The sequence below is a fragment of the Petaurus breviceps genome, unplaced genomic scaffold (assembly GCF_028583685.1).
Source record: "Petaurus breviceps papuanus isolate PSGF00001 unplaced genomic scaffold, PetGlider_PUasm1.0 171, whole genome shotgun sequence".
Taxonomy (NCBI): Eukaryota; Metazoa; Chordata; class Mammalia; order Diprotodontia; family Petauridae; genus Petaurus; species Petaurus breviceps.
Window position 1 is genome coordinate 7,190,001 of NW_027185754.1, and position 23,183 is coordinate 7,213,183.

General features: G+C 44.1%; 1 protein-coding gene across 4 annotated transcripts in view; it reads right to left on the bottom strand.

Annotated features, from left to right (window-relative positions):
- NOD2 (nucleotide binding oligomerization domain containing 2) overlaps nucleotides 1–19,527 on the bottom strand; it is a 48,478-nt gene extending 28,951 nt beyond the window's left edge. For 2 of the 4 annotated variants that reach the window (XR_011167286.1, XM_069082518.1), the window contains exons 1-5: nucleotides 19,413–19,521; nucleotides 13,938–14,099; nucleotides 9,690–10,156; nucleotides 6,175–6,280; nucleotides 1,607–3,419 (exon numbers count right to left, since the gene is read on the bottom strand). Coding sequence is in view for 3 of the 4 variants with exons in the window: in XM_069082518.1 (XP_068938619.1) it covers nucleotides 1,607–3,419; nucleotides 6,175–6,280; nucleotides 9,690–10,148 (2,378 nt within the window). In the remaining variant the exon portion in view is untranslated. Of the gene's footprint in view, nucleotides 1–1,606; nucleotides 3,420–6,174; nucleotides 6,281–9,689; nucleotides 10,157–13,937; nucleotides 14,100–19,412 lie in introns of those variants that run through there. The other 2 variants (XM_069082519.1, XM_069082520.1) reach the window with 2 other exon arrangements.
- Between the last annotated feature and the right edge of the window lie 3,656 nt (nucleotides 19,528–23,183).

Below are 23,183 nucleotides of genomic sequence, written 5' to 3' on the forward strand. Positions count from 1 at the left end.
GGTCTGATATACAGAAAGTTGTGGGAGGAATCTAGGGGTGGTTTGGAGGAAGAGTTTGGGGAGGGTCTTCAGGAGGAGTCAAATGAGGTCAGACTCCAGGAATGAGAGATTAAGGGTAGGAAATAGCTGGAAGCTACCTGGAAATGACAGACAAAGGAGGGCTAGGCTAGATTAAGGGTAACAGATTTGGACATAGATATTTTGGGTGGATGGGGGGGGGGAGGTAAGTAGCTGGACAATGGAAAGCTAGGCTATTAACTGAGACTTGTACTGAGCTTATGGCCTCAGGCAAATGCCTCATCAAAAGGAAGATTCAAGGGGGTTCCCACAGCCTGTGCCTCATCAGTTGGATACTAGGATAACCTGAGCTCCCTTCAAATTCTACCTTTAAGAATCCTCCAATTTTGGGGGTGGCTAGGTGGCACAGTGAGTAGAGTGTCCACCCCGAGTCAGGAGGACCTGAGTTCCGATCTGGCCTCAGACACTTAACACACACATACAAAAAAAAAAACCTAGCCGTGTGACCTTGGGCAAGTTACTTAACCTCAATTGCCCTCCAAAATTTAAAAAAAAAGAATCCTCTCATTTTAACCTGGGGTGTATGAACTTTTTTTTAAATATTATAACTAATTATAATTGGTTTCCACTGTAACTTTATACATTTTATTTATTTAAAACCATTATTCTGAGGAGGGATCCACAGGCTTCACCAGACTGCCAAAGTCTATGACACAAAAAAAGGTTAAGAACCCCTGGACTAGAGGAACTTGAGAGAAATTCATTTCTCTCTTGTATTTAATGACTTAATTATTGAATTAGGACCAAGTTTTTTTCCTTTTCTACTTCCTCTTCCAGAAATCAAAGAGTGTGTGTGTGTGTGGGGGGGGTCTTAGGAAAAACTAACCCAACCAGACTGTGAGAATTGGTGAATTCCATTGTGTTTGATCAGACAGGTATGGGGTAGAAGTGGATTCCTTCTTTGATATGTATATTGATAAGTCTCTGACTAAGACTTGGGTGATCTAAGTCTCTTAACCTCAAGACCCTCATCAGAATGGGCCCATATTACATTATAATATTCATTTTCTCATTGTACCAATTGGAGTTGACTGATACCCTCAGGAACACCCACTTTTCCAAGGTCATATAAGTTAAGAGCCTGCCACCATGAAGGTCCTTGCCTTTTGAGAGTACCACTGATCAGTTTTCTTTTTTCTTTTTGGAGGGCAATTGGGTTAAGTGACTTATCCAAGGGTCACATGGCTAGGGGTGTGTGTGTGTGTGTGTGTGTGTGTGTGTGTGTGTGTGTGTGTGTGTGCGCTAAGTATCTGAGGATGAAGTTGAACTCAGGTCCTTCTGACTCCAGGGCCTGTGCTCTATTCACTGTGCCACCTAGCCGCCCTGATCAGTTTTCTTAATAAAATGCTAGCATTAATAATAAAATGATTAATTACCCAGAAATTATGTTTCTTGAACTTTTTAATCACAAACTCTAAGCTCCCCTCCAGCTCTCACATTCCCTGTTTCTCTGAGGCCCCTTTCCCAAAGTGTTACAGGTTTCCCAGGGTGTTACAGGTCATTCCAAAGCAGCTGAATGAATACTCACTAGAGAGCCTGGCAGACCTGCAGACAAGGCAAGAGCTGCTCCACGCCAATATCTCCCACTGAATTGTAATCCAGCTGTAAGGCCACAGGTTGTTTGAGATTTTTCAGCACAAAAGCCAAGGCAGCACATTCGGCAGGACCGATGTTGCAGTAGGTCACCTTCAGGTGTCCAACCTCCAGCTTGCACACAGCTTCCCGGGCCAGGTGCTCATCCTGCATCTCATAGAGGCTCCTGATCAGCCAGACAAACTCGGGCATGGCATGCATACTCTTGACCTCACCAGGCACAGCTGGTGGAATGGACTGGAAGTGCCTTCTGAGACCTCGGGCCAGGCACCACCGGGCACGGCTGTGCTTCTGAAGAAGCAGGGTGGAGGGCCCCTGGCACTCTGCTAACAGGCCCCGGTGCTCCTGGGACAGCAGGCCAGCCAGGAAAGCGGCAGTGATCTGGATGTTATGGGGCTCAGCTTTCTGCAGGAGGGCTGCGACACTCGCCTCCTCTTGCTCAGGGGACTGGATACAGGACGCAGTTAACAGCCAAGCCAGGGGCCGACTGGGCTTCTTGTGATGGTTGAACAAATATCTGATGACCGAGGGTGTGACATCAGCATCAAGGAGCAGATAGAAAGCGGCAAAGAAACACTGCAAAGTGATGTGCAGGAATTCCACAGGAGCCGGGCTCTCCTGAGAGAAGCTCTTGGATGGCACCAGGAAGCCCAAGGAAAGGTCCTCCTCATCCACTCCAGATGCCCACAGCTGCTTTGGGGAGAACACGTAGCTACAAGTGCCCAGGCCCCACAGGGCCAGTCTGCCCAGATGCAGGATGGTGGGGAGCCAAGGCTGAAGGTTGCTAGTCCCAGGGCGCCATGCCCCATTCTCAGGGGAGGCATGCAGCACAAAATGCTGCAGGATCAGAAGATACATGTCTGTGGTTGTCTTCAGGGAACCACAGCCATGCAGCAGGAGCTCCTTGTGACACTTGGACACAATCCAGCAGAAGACAGGCACTTGGCACAAGCCGTGAAGGGCCGAGGTGGCTTTCACCAGATGGACTATCCGGTCGGCGACCCCGGGCTCGCTGTGATGCTTCCGCATGAACAGCTCAATCCCCTCCCGAGAGAAGCCCTTCAGGCTCAGTTCCTTCTGCACATACTTCCTGAGGAAAGGGGAGATGGCATGGGGCCGGCTTGTCAGCACCTTCTTGGCATTCTTCATCAGATTGCCTCGGAGAAGGTTGAAGAGCAGGCTCTGGACTGAGGTAGGGTCAATTGGGGAACAGTGTGTCTCCCTGTCTGTAAACTTGAACTTGAATTCATCAAACCCATCAAAAGTGAGCAAAACCTGGTCAGAATGATCAAGCAGGAACTGGAAGACCTCCTGCTGGCCCTCATCTGGCCAGCAACACCGCTCAAACAGCAGCGTCTGCACTGAGACCGGCTTGTCCACCGACTGCAGCTGCCGGCAAGTGAATGGGAAGACAAAGAGGAAATCCTGAAAGTGCTGGCCTGTGGCCCAGAGGCGATGGAGCTGCTGCAGGAGCGTGCTCTTCCCACTGCCAGCCTCCCCCACCAGAAGAACCATGTCGGCATCTTCGTTGACACAACCACCATCACTGAAGATGTCTGGGAGCTCCAAGGTGTCATGGCCCTTCTGGCTGGGGGCACCAGCTCCAAGGTTCTTCTGAATCTCTAAAATGTTCTCTGTGTACACATCCTCTAGGCACAAGTTCTCGGTGCCATCATAGGTGCTAAGGAAGCGAGACTGGGCCGACACCGTGGCCTTTAGCTTGGCCATGTACTTCTTACATGCAATAGCTGGAAAAAAGAGAAGCAAACAAACAAAAAATTAGAAGTGATGAATGCTGACTTTGCTAGACCTGGGCTCCCTACGGAGTTCAGGATTATTTCTATCATAAATGGTTAGATGTTCATCTAGGCTTAGAAATACTGCCTGACCATGGGTCAAAAGAGTACCTAGAATATCCCTGAACTAACAGGGAACTGCAGCTACAGGGAATCTCCTTCTCAGAGAAATCACCTGAATCTCTGAATCACATCCTGGTCAGAAAATGTTGGGTTGGAAAACCCGTTAGTCCCAGTGCAATCCACAGGGCCTTGAGATGTGCTACTGTAGGTCTAAAGCATCGACAAAGCAGATGTGAAATGTAATGGAAGTATAAGGAAGGCATTAGAAAAAGGAAAGAAGGGGGGGCGGCTAGGTGGCGCAGTGAGTAAAGCCCTGGAGTCAGGAGGACCCAAGTTCGGTTCTGACCTCAGACACTTAACACACACACACACAACAACAACTAGCCATGTAACCTTGGGCAAGTTACTTAACCCCAATTGCCCTCCAAAAGGCAAAAAAAGAAAAAGGAAAGAAGAAAAGAGAAAAATGACTGTAGCAGGGACTGACAGAGGGAGAGTCAGAGACGAGAGGCACAGGGGAAGCTCAGAGGTGCCTGACCTCTCTAACTTCTGTCTGGCCTCGACATAGACGAATGGCCTGGATTTCATCATCTTCATATCATAAAACACTATTGAATAAACAATGTTGTGAGTAGGAAGCATTCAGGAAACTGTCCTCAGCAAGATTTATTAACTCAGAAGTCTAAATAAATAACCTCCCATGTCTCAACACAGTTCCCCTTTCTGGAAATAGGAGATGTTCAAAGTTCTGGTAGGGAGGGCAGGACATGCCAAAGACTTAGCTCACACTAACAGAGGCTTCTAAGTATAACCCTTCATTCACATATTCTTTTACTCAATATTTATTGCTTACTATATAGAGAATACTTGAGGCAGATAGAGCACCAGGCCTGGAGTCAGGAAGACTCATCTTCCTGAGTTCCAATCTGGCCTCAGACACTTACTACATGTGTGACCCTGGGCAAGTCACTTAACCCTAGTTGCCTCAGTTTCTTCATCTGTCAAATGAGCTAGAGAAAGAAATCACAAACTACTACAGTATCTTTGCCAAGAAAACCCCAAATGGGGTCATGGAGGGTTGGACACGACTGAACAACAAAAATAAAGAACACGACCTTAGATGCTAGGCAAGATCCAAAATTCAGATAAGCACCTGGCCTTATGGAATTTTCAGTCTACTGAGGGATAGACACAACACAGATAATCATGCTATACAACGTCACATGACAAATGCATTATAAAACTGCAAAACAAAGTGCTGTGTGCACTCAGTGAAAGATTTCATATTTCTTTTACAACCGATCAACCATTAAATTAGCAGCCTGTCAAGCTGCCACTCTTCTCAACATAATAGCTTACTTAAAGGACTGCTCATGCTCTAAAGGCAATTAGCACAGCAGCATCTTGAGTCAAAGTGATGGACCTTCGCTCTTGTTCCCGAGACAAGTTGTTATTTTAATAGCCTCTGAACATGCCAAAGCGTGTCTCAGAATTTTCAAAGAAAGTAAACTTTTCTTTTAATGATCATAGAATCCAGAGCTAGGACTGAGAGGGAGCTCTGAAGCCACCTAGTCCACCCTCACATTTCATGGTTGAGGAAATAACACACCAGAGTGAGGTTAAGTGACTTGCCCAAGAAGTATGTGATAGAGACAGAATTTGACCCCAAGTCCTTTGTGTCTGAATTCAGTGTTCTTTCCATGAGGGCACATTACCAATATGTACAGAGGGCACCGCGTTAAGTAATAATAACGATGATCATAATCATGATAGTTAACATGTATATAATGCCTACTATGTGCTGGAACTGTACTAAGTGCTTTACAATTATCTCATTTTATCCTCACAACAATCCTGGGAGGTAAGTGCTATTATTATCTCCATTTTACAGATGAGGAAACTGAGACAAATAGTGACTTCCCCAGATTCATATTGCTAGTAAATATCTGGATCCAGATTTGAACTCAGGTCTTCCTGACTCTAGACCCAGCACTCTATCCATCACACCACCTAGGTACCCCAAAGGATTTCCATGCTCTGTATGCTGGTGTATTGCTTTAACTGCTTTAATACACATGCCTACTGGTATATTACGTTAATGGTTAAGGTTGGCCTTTTTATGGTTTTATACAATAGCATCAGTCAGCCTAAGACCATAAGCTAGAAGTGGTCAGCTGGCATAGTGGGTGGATGATCCTGGAGGCAGCATGAGCTGAGTTCAAATCTAGACTCAGATGCTTACTAGCTGTGTGACCCTGGGCAAGTCGCCTAATGCCTCTCAGCCTCTATTTCCTCATCTGTAAAATGGAAATAATAATAATAACACTTACCTCCCAGGGTTATTTTGAGAATAAAACATGATAGCACATGTAAAATGCTTTGTAAACCTTAAAGTGTGACATAAATGCTAGATATTATTACTGTCCCAGCAGTCAGGGAGCAGAACTCTTTGTATAACACCTCATATGCAATAAGTATGTAATTGATGTTTTCAATGACAATAAGCAAGCTCAATGTTGTTGCTGGAGAGGCAAAGTTTGCTCTGGCCATTTTTTTAAACTACCCAGAATTCCTTCTCCCAAGAATAGCCTATATTGGGGTAAAGGTCCTCATATTTCTGGCGAGCTGAGAAAGACATACGTACCATCAGGGAATGGGGCCGGCAGGACAGGCAACTGGTGGACATGTTGGAGGAGAAATCGGGCCACTCCATTTTCTTTTGCTTTTGCAAAATCAAGTAGCCTTCTTGCCTTTGAGAATCACAAAAAGCCTGTTACACATCCACTCAAGTTTACACAAAATGACTGAAGGGAAAGTGTTTGACTGAGCATTATTATTTCACTGCCCTTCTCCACCATAATCAAACATCAAGAAAAGATTAGGAGTTTTTGAAAGTTAATATTATGACTAGTGCCTAGATGGCCCAGTCCCCACCATGTTAAGCGCTCAGTGAATCAGACTGGTATTACAAAGCTGTTTCCTAATAACCTGTTTATACCCAAGTGAGTAACTTTGGTGAGAAAAGCCTCAAGGGAGCCTGTATTTCCTCATTGTAGTTTCTCTTCCTGTAATACACACACCATATCACTCCCTTGACGTGGGGCAGACCTCCTTGTACGTGGCATGTTAACTAGGGACATGGCTGGTTCGATGAAAGGCCCTATTTTGACAGATTTGGGAGATAAATCATCTGCATTCCCAGCACTGAGTACCTCTCTCTGCTATCATTTCCAACATACTCCAAAGTCACTATATTGACATTAAATCAGAGGGAAGACTACAGAAAGATGTCTGCAAAATGGGAACATTTGCTTTTGAAAATCTAAGTCTATGTTGTTCACTCAAGTTCCTTGAATCCTGGCCCTGCTACCCATGTTACCCTCAGGCAAGTCATTGAGAGGTTCTCTCTGGACTTCACCATCCTCAGGGGCTGGAAAAGATGATTTCTATGTTCCCTTCCAGGCTTAAATCTTGGGATCCCACAATCCTATCATCTGACCCTGTCCTGTTGTTCAGTTGTTTTGGTCACATCTGACCCTTTGGAACCCCTTTTGGGGTTTTCTTGGCAAAGGTACTGGAGTGGTTTGCCATTTTCTTCTCCAGCTCATTTGACAGATGAAGAAACTGAGACAAACAGTGTTAAGTGACTTGCCCAGGGTCACACAGCTAGTGAGTGTCTGAGGCCAGATTTTAACTTAGCCCTCCTGACTCGAGGCCCAGTGCTCAAACCACTGCCCCACCTAGCTGACCCCATCCTACCTCTCATTAAATCATACAATCTGGAATTAGAAGGGACAGTAGAGATTATCCATTCCATTCCTGCATCTTCTATTCACTCCATAGATTAGGAAGCTGAGGCTGAGATATGTACTCATTTGGCCCAAGTTACCTATATCAAGCATGGGCCTTCTGCTCCTGCCAAGGGCATGTCTCCCTTCTCCTTTCTTCCACTCCACCTTGCTTGTGCTCACACTGTTTCTTCTGCCAGAAATTTCTCCCCATCTTCTCTCTATCTAAACTCCTGCCATCCTTCAAGGCCCAGTTCAAGTGCCCAGTCTCCTCTATAATACTTTCTATGACAACCCAAGCCTAAACTGATCTCTTCCATCTCTGAATTCCTATAGTTTTTAGATTCTGGGCTACAGAAATCCATGTTCTTAATCATGTGCTACAGTGTCCTGGTCTCTAGTTGTTTCTTCTTTTAGCACCTTCCAGACAAGGACTATGGCATCTAACTCAGTATCCCCTCAGTGCTGGAAACATAGTAGGTATTCAACAAATATTCATGGACTTATCACAACTTGACTTAATTAGAATGGAGTAATGATGTTTGCTGGGTACATATAACATATACATATAACAATACATATAACCTCTAGCCAGTTTTTAAACAACTGTGAAGACAGATATTTGGTATAGTTGATAAAGAGCTAAACTCCAAACCACAAAGACCTGAGTTCAAGTCCTACCTCAGATACATGCTGGCTGTGGGACCCTGGGCAAATCACTTAACTCCTCAATGTTCTAGGCACTTTTCTAATACACTAAGTTGCAAAGAAGGTACCAATTTGCATGTCTAGAGATAGTTTCCTCACCTGGGAATTCCCTTTACTAATGAAATCACAGGTCATTCAGTACCTAGTCTTCTGTTCAGATATTTATCAGTTAGCAAAAAGGTCGATCCGATCCAGTCCAATCCAATGCAATCTAATCTAACATGGGTTTTTTAAGCATATATCACCTGGAAGGCACTGTGCTTGGCACTAGGGGCACAAAATCTAAACAAAAAACCAAGAGAGGGATAAAGAGCTAGGTCATCTAGTTCAGTCCATCAAATGAGGAAATCGGGGTACACAGTGGGGGGGTGGGGGGGGTGAGGGGGATAGAATTTGCCTAAGGACACACAGATAACAAGTGGCCAAAATTCACACCCAGGTTCTTCTGACTTCAAATCCGGGGCTGGTTTCCTCACACACCCTGATGCCATGGGTTGTGCCCAGGGAGATTGTGTTTGTGAACAAGTGGCCTGAGCCCAGCAGCAGAAGTTAGGAAGCCTGGGTTCTCATACCAACTGTGCCACAAACACACAGGCCTCAGCCAGGCCGTTTATCCTCACCAAGACCTGATTTCCCCATCTGTAAATGCAGTAATGCCAGCTTTTACAAGGTTATTAAAAGGACATCAATTTTTACAGGATCCAAGCTCTAGATCTAGAAGGGACGGAAAAGGCCATTCAGTATGACCCAATCATGTTACAGGTGAGGAAATGGAGACCAAGAGATTTTGAATGACTTGTCCAAGATTACATAGGAAGTGATCACCAGGGGTGGGATTTGAACCCAGCTCCTCTGAGCCTAGAACCTCTTTCTCCTGTGTTATTGTTCAGCAGTCTTCAGCCTTGTCTGACTCTTGGTGACCCCATTTGAGGTTTTCTTGGCAGAGATACTGGCATGTTTTGTCAGATCCTTCTCCAGCTCATCTGACAGATGAGGAAACTGAGGCAAATAGGATTAAATAACTTGTCTAGGGTCATATAGCTAATAAGTGCCTGAGGCCAGATTGGAACTCAGGAAGATGAGTCTTCCTGACTCTAGGTCTGGAGCTCTTTTTGCTGCACCACCTATCTGTAACATAAAAGTGTTTGGGGGTGGGGCGGCTAGGTGGCGCAGTGAATAGATCACCAGCTCTGGAGTTAGGAGGACCTGAGTTCAAATGTGGTGTCAGACGCTTAACACAAAACTAGCTGTGTGACTTTGGGCAAGTCACTTAACCCCAATTGCCCTACCTTACCCCCTCCAAAAAGAAAAAAAAAAGTGCTTTGGGGAAAAGTTATGCAAAGCAACAAACAAAAGTACTACATAAATGTATAATAATGATTCTGTAAGTTGTGCTCCAATTTCATTGCCTGGTGTCATGTAGGTATTATTTTATTTATCTTTAAAATGAAGAGATGGGACTAGCAGAATCTAACATCCCTCCCAGTTCTAAATCTGTGGTCCTATGAGCCTGTGATTCCTCCTATGGTATTATATTAACATTTTTAATAGCTAATTCTGTTCAGGTCCTGTGACCCTCAATGTTTTGCATGGATGATTATGTGTACAACGTTCTCTGGTGGTTGAACATCATCCATGATTTTTTTCTCATTCAAGTTCTTACCTGCTGAGATGATGTAAATATCGGGAGCCTGATTTCATCACATTCATACTTGGTGATGAAACCACGTTCAAGTAAGAGGTTTAAAATGCCTTCCACATGGCCATAGATTTTCCTGACAATCACTGGTCTGTGTCTCTGCAGGTCCTGGGCTGGACAGGACACGCTGTGACTCCACTGGCTTGCTGCTTCTGTTTGCTCATCTGCTCCCTCCGCCTTGCGCACTGCAGCAAGAAGCAGCTCACAGCTTTTCCCACCCTTATTCCAGACAATGTCCAAGAGGCGTCGAGCCAAAGTGGACAGGGGCTGCCCAGGGAGGCTTACGTTCTCATAATCCTCCCACGTAAGCACTTCCCAAGACAGCAGATAGTCCAAGATACTTTCAAAGTTCTCCAACGACCTTAAGGCTAGCTGCCTTACCAACTGGCTCCGCTGAGCCTGGAAAAATTCTTGTGTGCACATTTCTCATTCTAGGGAGGAAAGAGAAATAAAGACTGAGTTTCTCTGAAAAAGCCAGGCTGAGAACAGTGAAACATCAATCTAGAGTTCAGGAGATAAAATGCTGCCACATGAAAACCTAGAGAATCATAAAATCACAGAACATTAGAACCGAGGCCCCCTGGTTCAGTGGGCTCATTTTATGGATGGGGCAACAGGTCCAGAAAGGGGAGGTAGCTAAGTGAAAAGCCATGCAGCCAGTTAGTAGAAGAGTTAGGATGATAATCCACACCTCCTGACTCCCAATGAATTATCTAATCCTGGTTTCCTGAGCCCTAGAAGTAAATATTTTACCATCATACTGATAATTTTTCCCTGCAGTCAATCTCTCTGGACCACCCATGGTAGATGGGAAGGGGTGACTTCTTCTCAGCTGCCTGGGTACAGTTCTAGAGAGCCAGGCTACTAGGGAGTGTTTCCAGAGTCTCTGGCCCCTGATTCTCCATCCTCTCCTGGCAACTACAAGCTGCCTGGTCCTCTGGGAGAGACCCAAGTCTTGGAGATTCTCACATTCAGTTCAATTCAACAAGTATTTATTAAGTACCTTCCATGTGCTATGCATTGTGCTAGCTATTAGGCATAGAAAGATAAAAATGAAAACAGCCCCTGCCCTTGAGAATCCCACATTTACACACCAAAGCAGGACACATCAGTTTCAACCTTATGAATACCTAAAGACACAGCACTAGAACAAGATGCTGGTCCTGTTTACATGTTCTCAGCATCTTCTTCCCCTCTGTATTTCCCACCCCTCCATGTCACCACACACAGACACAGACACACACACACACACTCACTCACTCACACATCCCATCTCTCTATGTTCTGCCATTCTGCAATCTGCCTATAGTTAGCTGAGAGGCTGTGTGGGATTGAGGGCCATCTGAAGGGCAGGAAGGTCTGAATTTCAATTCTGTTTCTAACACATACTAACTGTAGGACCATGGATAAGTCATTGAAACTTTGAATGTGCCCAGGAAACTCTTGAAGACTGGAACTTTAAGTTCAGTTGCCCATCTGCACTGGCGGACAATTTCATACCACAAGTCCCCAGGAAATCACAGAATCCAGACCAAAAGAAAATTCAGCTTCAAGACTTGTACCTGACAAAATCACAAAGTATCTCAGATCTAGAGCCTATTTCATTCTGGTTAATAGGTCCTGGGGGAGTGGAGGGGATCAGGTAGGTGGAGAATGCTATTTTGGAGAAATGATTAAAGTCTTATTCTCAAGCTAGCAAAGGAAATTTCACAAAATGATATAAGAGTTCAAACAATGAGTTGATGTGTTGCCAACTACAACAGTGAAAATATTCTCAGGCCAGAGATGAAACAAAAAACAGATCCTAAGTTCTGTGAAGGTAGGCGATAGGTTTTGTTCACCTTTGCATCCTTTACTGAATCAGCACAGAGCCCCACACTTGATGTTTATACAACACAAGAACAAAAGAATCTCTAATTTCATCCCCAATTTAAATCAGGATAGGAAAAAACTTCTTGCTTCCTCCTTTGGAGCAATTAAGAGTAACAGCTATGCTGATTTTGGCTTTTTGCCCCAAGGGGAGGGGCAGGTGGGTTGGAACACTCTGGGAACTTGTATATACAAAAGCCAAGCAAAACCGAAAGAAGAAAATCCCCTGAAATCCTCACTCCTAGAAGAGTAAAACAAATTTTCTATAACAAGAATCAGCCATGTGGAGAAAATGAGGCAGAGAAGTTATACCATTTGTCCAGGGAGTATCTTATCAGTATGACCATCCCAGAGATGAACTGAAAGTCAGCGAATAGAATTCTCTTTTTTTCCCATTCAGATCAGGAAAATGTCATAGGATTTAAGGTTGGGAGGAACCAGACCCCTGAGTCTAATCCCCTTATTTTACAGATGGGGAAACTGAGGCTCAGCGAGATGAAATAACTTGTGTCAGGTCACACTGACAGTGAGTAGCAGCAACATAATTTTGACCTATTTCTTTTAACTCTACTACTAGTACAACTGCTATAGGAACATAATCTCTTAGAACTAAGCATGCTGGCTCTTAGGACCTTGTTTCACCTTCTGCCCTGCCTTCTCTAAGGTTCCTTTTTGCTCTGAGGCTTCTGTAGCCCAACTTCCTCAGATACCACCTAGCCCCAGTTTTACAATAGGTAACTGAGCTGTGATGGGTCAACAAAGAAGAGATCTGCCTGAGGGAGACATAGTATGAGACATATTCTCCTGGGAAGCAGGCTTGGCTCCCACCCCGTATCCACCTTGAAACGGACAAGGTCCAGAAACAGATGGAGAAGTAAATCTGTCCCCACCCTATGGCAAGAAAAAACAGAAACCTCTTGCATAAAACTTTCCCAGAATAATTCCATTCTAAAACCTACAACTACTTCCTGCCCCCCCCCCCCCCCACCCCATCTTCCTGCCCTCTCTGTGTTGTCTTTCCCTGGTAACTCCACAAGTGTCAGGCAGGGGAATCACTCAGACCAGGGAGCAGAATTGTAGCTTCCAGGCTTCCTCTTGAAGATTGAGGATGAATCACAGAAAAACACTAAAAACCCACTTTCAGACCCAATTGCAAAGCCTAGCCCTAGCTCTTTACTGCTATGCACCTGAGGGGGCAAAATAAGGAGGACAATGAGTAGAGGACGTTGAAGTAAGCTGCGCCGCTCGCGCGCACGCACGCACGCACGCACGCACGCACGCACTCTCTCTCTCTCTCTCTCTCTCTCTCTCTCTCTCTCTCTCTCTCTCTCTCTCTCCTCTTACTATATGTTTGTTAGTGGTGGGGGAGGATGACAATGGAGATGACATGGAGCCCAGACAGGAAGGTGAGTAGAAAAGGTCAAAGGGAATATTTGGAGGCTTCCTCTCAACATAGGGAGTTCAAACTGGGCCAACTACAAAGCCCCATTGCTGACAAGCCCCTCCCTAATTCCTCCAGCTGTCATCTCTCCCACCAGAAGTAGTCTCTTTCTTTTAGAAGAGACTTTAGGCTTGAACTTCCTTTAAAACTATAATGGAATATACATCAAAAATACTTATGACACTACTTTTTGTGGGTAGCAAAAAAAATTGAAACAAAATAAGTAGATTTTAGTGATGAGAATTTAGGGAAAAAAACAAACTGGTAGAGGAATGTGAACATAAAAAATTCAGAGAACCATGGGAAGGTTTATATGAACCAATGCAGAGTACACTAAGTAGAACCAAGAAAATAATATATACAATATCTGTAGTAACAGAAATGGGAAAAAACCCTAAACTAGGTAGTTATAATGATCAAGAAAGTCAGCCCTGGAGAAGAGGTGAAAAAATGCACCTCCTTTCCCTCTTTGCAGAGATGGGAGACTATGAAGTTATACTGTGGTGAAGTTAGATTTTTTTGTTGCTGTTTTCAAGGGATGGTTCACTGGAGCACATACAAAGAATAGGCATATTCTGAATATATTCAGAAGTAAATATAATTTTAATAAAAACAAAAGATGTTAATAAAAATGCAAAATAAAATAACATGGTCATGGAAGCATAGAACATATGGGAATCACAGAACCACAGAGTGGACCTTATCTGGTCAAAAATTCTCATGTGACAGATGGCGAAACTGAGGCATAAAGCTAGAAGGTGACTTGCCAGAGGTCCCACAGTTGGTTAGTGGCAGAAACAAGGATCATAGGGGCACAGATTTAGAGCTAGAAGGACTTCAGAATCCAACCCTCTCATTTTAAAGACAAGGAAACTGAAGCCTGGAGAGTTTGAATGACTTACCCAGGGTCATACAGATAACAGGCATCAGAGAGAGGATTCGAACTCACATCCTATGACTTCAGCAGCTCTGTTCTTTTCATTATACCATGAGAATAACATGCCAACATTGCCAACTCCCCACCAGTGTTGCTTTCCTTGTACCAGGCTGCCTGCCAGTCCATCCTAGATCACAAGATAATAAAAAGCATCTTAGAGACCATCTAATCCAAATCCCTTATTTAAGAGAAGAAATTGAGATCCAAAGAAAAATGACATATCCAAGGTCACATAATAAATAAGCAATAAAGCTAGGTTCTAAACCCAAGTTTTCTGACTCCACATCTAGTTTTCCTCCTACTACAACACACTGTCTCTGTCTCTATCTCTCTGTGTCTCTGTATCTGTCTTTTGTCTCTGTGTGTGTATGTATCACTCTCTCTTTCTCTTTCCCTTCTTCTACTCAGTACTTTCTTCCTCCCAGGGAAACTCTTCCTCTGCCAGCATTAACACCCTAGAGTCCATAGCAGACAGAAGGTAGCAAGGTAGGCAGATAGGTAGATAGCTTTGTGGAAGGTATTCTAGGGTGATTTACAGTCACAAAGAAGTGAAACAAAATTTTAAAAAACTTAATAAAGAACTTGAATATTGTTCCTGTCCCTATAGTGTCATCACAGCTGCTCAATGAACTCAGGAAAACAGCCTAGGAATGAGCCAGCATACTCCTACAGGTATTACCCCAGCCCCAGCCCCTGACATCCAAGACAAAAGACCATTTTCATCCATGCTCTGGGTTATCTCTTGCCCAGGATCCCAGACACACCAGATAGACAGAGGCAAACAGGCACATACAATATTCACAGAGGTACAAACATATGACAAGCCAACCAAGATGTAGAGACATACCAAGAAATACAGATACAGACAGGAGAGATACTCACAAGAAACCTACCAGACACACAAAGAAGACATACCCTGAAAGAGATGTAGGAGATAAACATTTCACTTTTCAAAGCCCACTGCAGGATGGGAGGGTCCATTAAGGTCACACCCTTTGGGATGTGGCCATACCTCTCTGGACCCAGTCACAAGGTAGCCACATGTCCCACATAAAAAGCAGTCAGGCTGGTTCCATGACACAAGAGCCCTGCCTTCTAGCAATGGGGAAGCCCCACTGTCTCTCTGACAACAGTCCTAGAACTTTGGGTCTGAAACAAACATCTAGAGATGAGCTCATCCAGTCTCCCATCATCCAATAATGACCTATCCTAAAATCTGGTTTATTCCAGTCCCTGGTGACACTGTTAAGAATTTCTTTTTTTGTACGTGTGCTTTTTTTTGGAGTGGGGAAGGCAGGGCAATTGGGGTTAAGTGACTTTCCCAAGGTCACATGGCTAGTAAGTGTTAAGTGTCTGAGGCTACATTTGAACTCAGGTCCTTCTGATTCCAGGGCCAATGCTTTATTCACTGAGCCACCTATCCTCCCCTGTCAGGAAGTTCTTAAGAATGCTGGACTTGGGAGTCAGAAAGATCTGACAGATACTTAGAAGCTGTTATTCCTGGGAAATTTAACATCTCTATGCCTCAGTTTTCTCAAGGGGTTGTACTCATCATCATCTAAAGCCCCTCCTAACTCTAAATCTATCATCCTATGATTCTTTCACTGAACTTCCATTTCTTCTGCCGCAATTAAAGTTCATTCCTCCATGATGGAAAAAATAGACATAGCCATTCATATTCATTCTTCACAAGTTTGAAGACACTGCCCCTGCTCCTACCCTTCCTCTTCCCCACTGGCCATCCAACAGCTCTGTGGCCTTCTCCTGACCAAACCCTCTATTTCCTTTTGTCTTGTTTTATTAGCTTACTTTCCCGTCCCTTGAATCACAGGAGGATGAACATGCCTCAGGGACGAAGAAACATAATTCTTTAATCCAATTTCAATTCAAAGTCGGCACATGGAGTTCGAAGGGAAGAGTCCCAAGGAGCCATTTCCTTGAAGAAGCCAGAAAAATAAGCAAAGGGGCCTGGCCACTGCAGGATCCACTCTGCTGCTGACATCCTGCATGACGTCAATTTAGGTAATATCCAGATGCGCCTGATTTTTTCCTATGGTGTGGACCCAGTGATTTGCATTTCTGATTCTCTGCAGTTTGCAAATGTTTCCTTTAGCATACATGCCACAGGAGGCTAAACCTTAAACTAGATTCTCTGGGAAGCTCTCTCATTCTCATCATGTCTGGACCTGGCTGATGACAAGTTTCACCCTTAACCAGAAACTCCTGGGGGAAGAGAGAGAAACTGACTGGCTAAGAAATCCAAATTTGCTGAAGAAGAAAAAAACATCTAGGGCAGGGGTGGGGAAGCCCTGGCCTCCTAGGCCCTTGGCTGCAGTTTTTTGACTGAGTTCAAGTTTCTAGGGATTTGTTCTGGATTCAGTCATAGGGCTGCACTTGAGGACCTAGGGGGTCACAGATGACCTTGAGGCCTCAGATTCTCCACCCCTGATTTAGGGGATGATCAAAATCCCAACAATATCCCAATCAAGCCCCAGCCAATTTCAAATATGCCTCAAATCTGTGGCTATGTGGTCCATAAGGACTATAGGAAGAAACACTAAAAAGTAAGTCTAACACTTATCTTCACTCTATTATGAGGCCTACTCGGGATAGGCATTATTCAGTCTTAATAACGAAGTGTGCTAGACCAGATGCTATAAAGAACTATTCAGATAAGACCCCACTTTTTCCCTCTAAGAGGTGGCCTTCCCTCAAGACATTAACCCAAGTTACACCAAAGCAGACGTAAAGAACCTACAGCCTCAAAGCCACATGTGACCCTCTATGTCCTCAAGTGCAGCCCTTTGCCTGAGTCCAAGTTTTACAGAACAAATACTTTTATTAAGGGGATTTGTTCTGTGAAGTTTGGATTCGTCAAAGGGCTGCACCTGAGGACCTAGAGGGCCACGTGTGGCCTTGAGGCTGCAGGTTCCCTACCTCTGCCCTAGAGCATCTTGTCACAAGTGGACCAACTATAGTCTTCAGTCAACCCTCCCTCTACCATACTTCTAGGCAGAGACATCTCTCAGATTGGATAGACAGAGTGAACCCATTTCAAGTAATGGGTTGGGGACAGAGACCAGACCACAAGTCCTAAGCTCCTAGCAGTCCAGGGATCTGAAAACTGCCCTCACTCCTACAACTCCACCCCCCCCACCCCACCCCCCAAACACAAACATGCCCAGGTGTATGCCCTTATTCCATAAATGCCATTCACAATCATTCCCCTCTCTGGGCTTTATTTTTCTCCTCCTTAAAACAAGTTTGAACTAGATGATCTCTAAGGACTCTACCAGCATTATTTCCTCTGAGTCTTCATGTCACCTTTCAGCAGATGCCCATTCCCTGAAGACTAGGAAAGGCAGTTAACACCATTTTAGGTTGCATTATTATAGAACAATCTAACAAGCATTTATTAAGCCCTTGCTCTTTGCCTGACACTGTGATGAGTTCAAGAATAGGAATACAAAATTTCAAGACATTTCCTACCCTGAAATCCAGCCAACAACTATTTATCAAATGATTACTATGTGCCAGGCACTATGATAATAAATACCAGAAACACAAAAAAGGCAAGAACAGTCCCTGCTCTCAAGCTGCTCGTATTCTAATGAAGAAAAAGGCATACAAATAACTATGTACAGGAGTGACATGTTCAGAGACACGCTTTAGGGATATCACTATGGTAGTGGTGTGGAGAATGGATTGGAGAGGGGTGGGACTAAAGGTGATGGAGGCCCTAAACTACAGTGGTTGTGATAGGAGAAAGGGGCATATTCTAGAGATGCTAAAGAAGACCAAAACCTGTGTATTATGGTGGCCAGTTCTGGGCAACGCATTTTGTTAGGAACATTGAAACTTTGAACACGTCCCCAGAACAATGACCAGGATGACGAAAGAACAGGAAATTTTGTCATAGGAATGACAACTGAAAGAACTGGGGTTGCTTAGAGTAAAACAGAGAAAAACACATTCCTAACTTCAGATATGTAATACTTCCATATGGAAGGGGGATTGGACTTATTCTACATGATTCAAGAGAGGTATGTTGGGACAACTTTCAATCCAATATGAAAAATAATTTCTCAAACAATGAGAGCTATACCATAATCAAGAAGAATGGGCTGCCTCACAAAGGAAGGCACTCCCCATCTCTAAAAATCTTCCAGCAGAGGTTGTAAGAACCACTTGCCAGAGATGCTGCTGTCCTGAATGGGTTTTATCCTACAATTCCTACCTGCAGATGACAACCTTATGAAGTAAATGATCTGCAGCAATCCGTGCCAAACAGAGCAAAAGAACAGTGGAAAAGGAATATCCAAGAGTCCTGAGCAGCAAGAATTTGATCATGAAAGTATTCAAAAGAACCTTTCCCCTCTACACAGGAGATAGAGATACTGCTCACTGAAATCCAGAGCAGGTTGGAGCTTAAAAGCAACACGGATAATGCAGGAGAAGGAGGTGTAAAAAGGAAACCTAAGCGTTTTGTCTCCAATCCTCAAATAGCTTCAGGATCTCCACTGGGAGGCAGAACTCCTCTGGAGGCCTTCAAACTTGTCCTAAGGCACCTACAACTTCCTGCCAGCACCATCAATTTTGGGGGGAAGAGGTGTTCTTCCTAGGATGGAGGGTCCGCCATTCTTTGGTGCTAGCCCGGTAGAAGGGATCGGGTGATCCGGAAAAGATGAGATACAGCCTGGAGCCCCAACTTCTCCAGGGAAGCTAGTTATAAGGCACAGCTGACAGAGGGCCTGGGGTCAGTCAGGAAGCCCCGAGTTCAAATTCGAGCTCAGACATTGTTTAGCTGTGCGTGACTCTGGGAAAGTCACTTAACCCTGTTTGCCTCAGTTTTCTCAGCTGTAAAATAAGCTGGAGAAGGATATGGAAAACCCCCAAAAGGAGTCAAAAGCAGGACATAACTGAAAAAGGGCACAACTCAAGTTCCACACTGGAGCACTTCTGGGCTGAGCTTCTTTCCTACGAAAATCGCCCGCCCCCCCCCCCCCCCCCCCCCGCCGAGAAAGGACAATTTCTTTTTTTAACGCCCTTAAAGGTAGGATTTTTTTTTTTTTTTGCATTTGCATCCCTCTGGCCTAGGTGTCTAGCACACAGTAGGCACTTAATAAATCCTTGCTGATTAGTTAATCAAATCACTTTTCACACCCTGGCTGTGCCCCGAAGCTCCCGGCCTCGGCAGAAGTACAATGCAGCCCCGGGTGGGACGTGCCCATTACGGCAGCCGCAGCCTACGATGTGGCAGGGAGGAGCCGGGGTTCCTGGTTCCCAGGTGTGCTTCGTGCTCCTCCCACCCTACACCGCCCAGAGCCAAGCAGAAAAGGGAGATTCGAAGTGAGTAGGGGGACAGGGAGGGTCTTCCAACCTGAGACCAGGAGCTAGCTGACAGTTACCCCAGAGCCCTCCACTCCCGGCGCGCACACACCTGCCAGATCTCCAGGTTTACTCCGCCTGCTGCCGTCTGCCTCCTGCTACCCAGGCTCAGTGAACTGAGCTCGGGCCACGCCAGGCCCGCCCTATCCCGGCCACCCCCACTCCCCCACCCTCGCCCCCGGCTCCTAGAGGCGGGTTGGCTCAGGCTGGGAACTTCCCCGCCCCCGCGGCTTCCTGCCTGGGCATAACGCACCTCCACCCATGCACAGGCGCTGGCACTCAGACCCAGCAGTTCTCAGAATGGTACCTAGGACGTGGTGGAGGCCAGGGACGAGCTGCAATTTCGTCTATATTTTATAACTAGATTTTCAGAGTCCATGGAAGACGTGCAATTTCCTTCTCCGGGTAAACTCAGATCAGACTGGGATTTGGTACCAAATCGGCGAAATGATCATGGCCCACAGACAGGCCACCGTATTCTGAATTCGCTGTTTATAGAGTGAGATCATCTGGTTTGGAAGAATCCACGAGAGAAATTCAATTCAAGGCAGTTCAATATGTGACTATAGCCGAGTCATTTAAACTTCCGGGTCTCAGCTCTTAGGAACACAGATTTAGTTGGGACCCAGAGATCTAGAAAGTGAAACCTGGAAAAATGAATCGGTCAGTGGTCGTAGAGGTAGATTGCAATCCTCTGGTTGCAAAACTTTTTTCCGCTACTGTTGTCTTCCTTACTTGTAAAAGGGAAGGGAGGGGGGAAGGGTGGTTTCGGTGATCTCTGAGGTTACTTGCTCTAAAATGTTCATTTGAGATTTTATTCAGTACCGACTTTACCACACGGAAAGAAGATTTGGAGAGTGGAAGTGTGGTAGCTGCCTTTCTTTCCATTATAACACATTTGGCAAAGGCACATCAAAATTGGAAACATTGAAAACTGATTACCTTGTGTCTGATATGTTTTCTAAATGCTGGAAAAGAATTTTTTAAAGAGATGAGTTTTGAATTTTACAATTCACACAGTGTTTCAAGCAGATATTTACATAAAGTTGATTAAAACAATTCGATGAATTATTTTGTTTAGAGATAATTAAATAATACAAAATAGTCATTGTTCCAAAAAGCTTACAGTTACTATTTATCCAACTGAAGGTTGGTGGCTTAGGTGAAGGTATATGTATCATTCAAACCTGGATTTCTTCTCACAAAAACTCCTTTTGTCAGTTCATACACTATGGTATTTATCTCTCTAGTAGAATTATATTTAGGTAATTTACAAGTTTCATTCATCAAATGTTTATTGAGACTTGTTACATGCTAGGTGACTGAAAATGAGTTTTTATTTTTTAAATCCTGGACAAAAATAAATAAATCTACAGTGGATTTTATAAGAGTCTGGTAAACAGAAGAAGTATCTTTCTTCCTAAAAATTACCAAGTCATTATGGTCCATCTCTGCTACTAAGTCATTACTTAGCTCTTTGATCCCATGAAGTTAATCTTTCCCTTTGGGCCTCAGTTTCCTCTCCTATATATAATGAGGAGTTGAAGGAAATAACTACTAAGGATCCTTTCTCTGTGTTTTTCTAGACTTTATGCCTAGCAAGGAGTTAGCTACAGGGGGCTGGAGAAGTAAGATAGAGAGTCCTGCCCTCTCTGAGTTAACTATCTCACTAGAGGGGTAGGTCTTGCACCTATGAGACAAGAAAAGAATAATGCAGAAAGATATACAATTGTGAACCAGAGTTTAGACTTCAGAGTCAGGGTAGTCTTGTGGAAAGAGCAGAAGGTCTGCACTCAGAGGACTTGGGTTTAAACCCCAGCCTTTCTACTTTCTAACCCTCAGATCTTTAAGGGCAGTTACTTTACTTCTTTGGAGTTCTGCCCTCCTTAGACCTCAGGTAGTTCCCCCTACCCTTTTAAAGAGAAAAAATAAAGACTCCAACATAGCTTTTAAAATAAAGCCAAAACATTTTCTCCAGGGGAATAGGGTGGACTAACCAGTTTATTCTCTTCAGGTCTGGTAGGCTTTCCTTCAGGGTATCTGCAAAAGGGTGAGAAAATGAAGTCAGCCAGAAGAGCTATAATGAAGTAGATGGGTGGTGGGAAGAACCCCTGAGGCTGACCCCTCCAAGTTCAAGTTGGACAACTTTCCATACCAAAGGGCATGACTTCTTTAGCTCCTTCTGTCTCCTCAGCTTTCTTATCCCTTACTCCCTTCCACACACCCTATGATCCAACTCAACTTGCTATTTCTCATACAGGATACTTCATTTACTGACTCTGTGCCTTTGTATTGCCTGAGTAATTTGCTCAGGGTCACATAGCCAATATGTGTCAGAGGCTGGAGATGAACCTAGCCCTTCCTGACTTGAAATGCCCCATGCATGAAATGATCTCCCTACTCACCACCACCTGGCTTCTCTCAAGACTCAACTCAAGTTCTCCCTTCTGCAGGAGGCCTTTCTGGGTCCTCCAGCCCCTGCCCCACTCAGCAAACAATACTCCTTTTCATTTGTGATCATCTCAAATCTACACTGTATTCATTTATCTTGTATATCTGCATGTTGACTACCATATTAGAAGGTGCACTTCTTGAAGGCAGGGACCCTGTTTTTTCTTTGTGTCTCTGGCACTTATCACAGTGTCTGGCATGTAGGACTATTTGTATTTAATTAATTAAATTATTTTTAGTTTTCACCATTTGCTTCCATAAATTTTAAATTTTCTCCACCTCCCTCCCCCCCCCTCCAAGATGGTGTGCAAACCTAAATAGGTTCTACATAGACTTCTTACCAAACATATTTTCACATTAGTCATGTTGTATAGAAGAATTAGAAAGAATGGGAGCAACCATGAGAAAGAAAAAACAACAAAAAAGAGCAAATAGTATGCTTCAATAACTCTTAATAAATGTTTGACTCAATTGATTAGATGAGCATGTAGAACATGTAATTTTGACAGTTCAATTAAACAAATTATTATTGTCTACTAAAAAATCTATGCTAGGTGGGCTGCTGCCCTCAAGGAGTTTAATAAGTCTATGAGAAAGGGATATAACATATACTCAAATAACTGTAAATGTTTGTAATGGTCCCCCTGACTTTAATCTTTTCCCTTTCTATTTTGCACATTGCAAGATTAATCTCCCTACAAAACTGCTCTCATAAGAGGCAGCAAGGCTTAGTAGGTAGAGTTGGCCTCAAAGCCAGAGACACCTGGGTTCAAATCTTCTGACACATATTGGCTGTATGACCCTGAGCAAATCATTTAACCTTGTGGCTCTGGGCAACTCTCTAAGACTATGAGTTGCAGAGGTGTTGCCCTGTATTGACAGAGGGAGCTTCCTCAACCAGAAGTTCCATATAGGCTTATACCAATGAAATAACAGCTCCATTCCCTATTCCTATCTCTAATACCAATTCTATTATGTTACTCTCTGATCAAAAACCTTTCAGTTATTAAGTGGTAGAATAGATAAAACAGAAATGCCCAAATGGATTTTGTAGCCTCATAGGTTTGAATGTTCCCACCTATGATGCAGAAACTGCTGATTCATACCCACCAATCTTGTAGGATTCTTATATATGTTCTTCCATAAGTCTGGCACAGGAGGTCTAGCCGATATGTTGGGTGAAGGGATTCCCCTTTCTTCCTTTTCCCACAACATTGCAAGGATACCATAGAGTACTCTGACCGTACACTTATGCTCCTTCATGCTCACCACATGAGCAGTCCGTATTTTCTTTTTATTACTTATTTCCTTGATTACATCTTTTACATCTATTTTTCTCCAGAATTCCTTATTGGTTATTATGGAATTGCCT